Here is a 5,000-nt window from a genome sequence, read left to right as displayed (position 1 = left end):
CACACACACACACACACACACACACACACACACAGACACTCACACACACACACACACACACACACACACACACACACACACACACACAGCACGTGGAACAAAAGAGGAAGTGAGACATTTGCTTCTTTTTTTTTTATCTTTGTCTACTTTTTTCTTTGTAGTCTGTCTATCTTTTTTGCTTTTTCTTGGTTCAATCTTTTTCTTGTTTTTCTTTTCGTTCTTTTTATCTTTTTGTTCGTGTTCTTGCTTCCTTCTAAATAAAAAATATGACTTAATCTTTCAACATTCAGTCATAATTTCTGGAGAACATGAATTCACACACTTTTCGTACAGACTTGCCTTTTCACACGCACTGTGTCTCTCTCTTTCACACACACTCACACTCACACACACACACACACACACACTCACACTCACACACACACACTCACACTCACACACACACACACACACTCACACACACACTCAGAGGCAGAAATGTGATAGCTCTGTGTTATAAAAGATGGGGCAGGTGATAAAAGAGAGGAAGGGAGTGTTCCTCCGGCTTTGCTCTGGTGTGTGTGTGTGTGTGTGTGTGTGTGTGTGTGTGTTTCAGCAGTGACTGCGCTCTCACACACTGTACATCTGTCTTAACAAGAGGAGAAATATCAGTTTCTCATCAAATTAAAGCTGCTCTTGTTCACAAACCTGAAGCTCCACCCCCTTTTCATTGTTTGCCAGCATCTGTGGGGTTTTATACATCAGCAAAAATCAATTCAAACAAGGGCTTTAACTACGGCGCAAGTTTATTTAGGGCGTGTCCAAATGTACTTTTGCTCATTCAACGGCGGGAAATCTGAGCACAGCGTAAGCTGCACGGTTCAAAGAGCTCCAACTCAGTTGTGTGATTAATCATAAGTCTGTTTTGGGCGTAATGTTTGTGTCATGTCCCTTTAAGAGCCAGGTGTGCTGGTGCTTTTGGGGGAATTGTTATCATAATGGCGGATTTGCTAAATAGTATAAAGGCCTATTTTGTCATCTTTCATGCTGTAATTATTATATTTTATTCTTTTGCATGGTTGCGTGCTTCTGCATGTTTCATACTTATGAAGTTCTTTAGTGTGACGTAAAACGAAGACAAACTGGACCGAATATATTGAGAAAAAAAAAAGATTCTTGGATAGACTTTATATCAAAGTGGACATAGCTTCTGGGCCTGAAAAAGGAAGCAGATGCGAAAGCTGCTATACCAGCGAGTGCCACTAGAGGTCGGCTCCAAAAAGCCTCCGGCTCCATAGACTCCCATTCAACTTCTCTCATCAAATCCAAAGTGAATAAAATGTGTCCATCAGTTATCTCGGTGTTGTTAGCTAAAGTCACTCCTTCTTATTAGTTTTCTGGAGGTCCATCTGAAAATAATCCCTCATTCATTAGAAAAGAAGATTCAAGAAGACCTGTTTTTGGGGGCGTGTCTGTTTGATTGACAGGCCTGTGGTGCAGTCAGGTTACAGCTATCGGTGGGCGGGACGTAGTATCATCAGGTTTCCAATCAGATCGGTCAGATCCACCGCTGGCTCCTCCCCCAGCTCGTCCAAATATGGTCACTTCCTGCTCCAAACCGCTCCGAACTAGTAAGATGGTGACGGACAGAATCTGAACTGGAGGATTCATAAAGTTCACAAACCAACGATGACATCACTGATGGTTGATGATATCACTGCTGGTTGATGACATCACTGATTGATGCTGATTGGTTGGAGCATTTTAATTCATTTTAAATAAATCCAGTCTATCCACGTGATTATCTGCCCAGCAAGCGTGTGTGGATTTGTGAAATTTTCTTAACTGTGTGCTCCTTTATTTTTATTTTTTCTTCTATCTTTAAGATTTAAGTAGAATATATTAATAAAGCAACATTTTGTTTAAAAAAAATAGTCCTGTAAGTGATCCGAAGTGCTGAGAGACCTGAAGAGAAACCTGTGTGTGTGTGTGTGTGTGTGTGTGTGTGTGTGTGTGTGTGTGTGTGTGTGTGTGTGTGTGTGTGTGTATGTGTGTGTGTTATTATTTTTGTGTGTGTGTGATCACAGCCCAATCACATGATGCATCACATTGCCTGGTCTGCCCCTCTTTCACTTCCTCTGTTCTACATGGTGTCTCTGTCTCTCTCTCTCTCTGTCTGTCTCTGTCTCTCTCTCTCTCTCTGTCTGTCTCTGTCTCTCTCTCTCTGTCTGTCTCTGTCTCTCTCTCTCTCTGTCTGTCTCTGTCTCTCTCTCTCACTCTCTGTGTCTGTCTCTCTCTTTTTCCATTCACCCTCTTTTATTTTGTAAATCTCTTTTATCTCTTTTTGTCATGTTTCTCATCCCTCTGTATATTTGATGTCTCTGCTGATCTTCCCCGTCTCCACATGTCCTCTTCGTCCTGATCCATGTCTATATTCCACTTCCTGCCATCTCAGGTTAACACAACTTCTGTTTTTCAGTTTTTCCATCTCTGTAGCTCGCCCTTCTGTCACACTCGTCTGAGTAGAAAAATGCAGTTTAACGATGAACAAGTGCCTCCGAGTCCCTGAAATCTACTTGTGGTTCTTCCTCACCCTCCCATCTCAGTTTACTATAAAATTATCATTATTATTATTATTATTATTATTATTACTATTACTATTATTATTATTATTATTATTGTTATTATCAATAGACAGTATTTCTTAATCGGCATGTAAAGGTCTGTGTCTGATGCCGAGGCAGTTTACGAAATGTAAATTTTTAAAATTCAAATGTGCAGACTATCAGGAGACATACGATTTACAGATGTCCCCTGAACGCCTCACATGCAGACTATATTTATATACACAACAGTTTAGTGATGTCCCGTGAACGCCTCACATTGCCTCATATGGCATTTCTCTGGAGTATCATTCAGTTCTCTTTTCTGCAGAAAGACTTTAAATTCAGGACTACGATACGAGGATTCTTTACAGCAGGATTTAAACTTGTAGAAGAATGTTTGTTCCACTTTTATCTTCATAAGAGACTCCTAATGGTGGAAATCACAGTCTCTCTCTCTCTCTATGTCTCTGCACAGTACACAGGTCCGATCCCGGCCGAGCGAGGGGGCGAGCTGGTCATGGGGGGGGGGTCGCAGCGAGACCTCAGCACTGAGTGGGACGGGAGGGGGGCGGGGCATCACCACTACCCAGAATTCCCAACGGCCCAATGCCTGCTGCTTCTGCTGGTGCTGCTGCTGCAGCTGCTCATGGTAGGAGACACACACACACACACACACACACACACACACACACACACACACACACACACACACACACACACAGACAAATACACACCAACCAACACGTGTGCTTTTATAATCTGAGCAAACACACACTGGCTGTAAATCCTGTAAACACAGCTGGATCGGACATTAACTATACGTATATGTAATGTATATAATATATAGATATATATATACAGTGGAGGAAATAAGGATTTGACCTCTTGCCGATTTTGTAAGTTTTCCCACTGACAAAGAAATGAACGGTCTATAACTGTGATGGAGGTTTATTTTAACAGATCCAGAAAATCACATCATATAAAAGTTATAAATGGTAAATAAATAACTTACTTTTTATTTCAGTTTCAGCAACTTATCCAATAAAATTCACATTTTTCCAACTGTTTTTATTTTTTTTTATTTTTCCAGAAGGCTTTTTTTGTGATGCTGCAACTTTTAGATTTAGTACTTTCTTTTTTGCTGCGTCTCCACGCTGAGTTTCAGTTCAAATAGAAACCAGTATAATTCTCATGTGCGTCAGGTTCAGGTGATTTTATTTGTAGATTTGTTCTGCAGTAAAAGAGAGAAGCTGTCCGTCCCGACAAACATTTCAAAACAATACCGACACTATTCAAGCACAAAAAAAGACGTGACAAGAAGCACTCAAAGGCTTCACTAATAAATGAATAGCAAACAAAAAAGCCACAGCAATAAATAACCGCTGAAATAAAAAACTACAATTTAAACTAAAAGCCTGAAAATCCCCAAATAAATAGAAGTTCCATAAAGAACTGTAATATGTGCTAAAGGTGGACGGACACTTCAGCTGTGCAGCGATTACGTCTCTAGTTCCCACAGGTGAAGCCATTATTTATAGCTCACACACACACACACACACACACACACACACACACACACACACACACACACACACACACACACACTCTCACACACACACACTCTCACACACACACTGAACGTGCAGACACCTGTACCTGTTAGCATAACTGTGGTTAGAGTTTTGTCATTAAACGGGGCGGGAACACACACGTGTTTACAGCTCAGCTGTGGTTTGAGAGAGAGTGTGTGTGTGTGTGTGTGTGTGTGTGTGTGTGTGTGTGTGTGTGTGTGTGTTTCCTGTCTGAAAGCCCTTTTATCATGTCAGTCTCACCGTCAGGAATGAAGAGGAGCGGCGGAAGCGGAGGAGGAGGAAGAGGATATCGCAGGACACCAAGATGGAAACCATAACAAACTGTGAAGCTTGGTGAGTCGGCACGTTGGCTTGACTTCATTTGGTCCTCTTGTTTTTTTTATTTGTCTGAGTTATTGCCAGGTGTTACAAAAACCAGCAAGGGTTCATTTTGAATGTGAATCCAGGAATGTGTTTCTTTCTCTATTGTTTCTTGATGTGTTTTGTCTTCTGCAAAAAATGGAAAGAGGCAACAAAAGTTTACAGAAATGTGCGTATTTATTTACAAAAGCACAAGTGAACCTCCAAACAGGAAGTGAGAAATGATCTGCAGTGTCAAAGCTTTTATAGGATTTCTTAATCCTGCAACATCCGTCATACATTTCTGAACAAACAGTGTCGCAATCAGACTTCATTCAGTCCATCCAAGAAAGCAAAAAGGCTCGATGATGAGGAGAACTAAAATAACATCTATGAACCTTATCGTGTTCAACCTGGATATCTGCAGGTCTTAGAAAGCTTTCAATTCTGTTTCCTAAAAACAGAAAAGGCTTTTGGGTGTAAG

At 41.0% G+C, this 5,000-nt stretch overlaps 1 protein-coding gene across 1 annotated transcript in view; it reads left to right on the top strand.

Annotated features, from left to right (window-relative positions):
* The window catches only part of rgs19 (regulator of G protein signaling 19), a 22,269-nt gene that overhangs the window by 7,995 nt on the left and 9,274 nt on the right, over positions 1–5,000 (top strand). The window contains 3 exon segments of the mRNA XM_069141730.1: positions 3,061–3,105; positions 3,107–3,234; positions 4,424–4,510. Coding sequence (XP_068997831.1) covers positions 3,061–3,105; positions 3,107–3,234; positions 4,424–4,510 — 260 coding nt within the window.

Source organism: Embiotoca jacksoni, unplaced genomic scaffold (genome assembly GCF_022577435.1).
Source record: "Embiotoca jacksoni isolate LCO1_2020_lvr unplaced genomic scaffold, fEmbJac1.0.p SCAF_90, whole genome shotgun sequence".
Taxonomy (NCBI): Eukaryota; Metazoa; Chordata; class Actinopteri; family Embiotocidae; genus Embiotoca; species Embiotoca jacksoni.
Note: the sequence above shows the minus strand (reverse complement) of the source record. Positions and strands in the feature narration are given on the sequence as shown.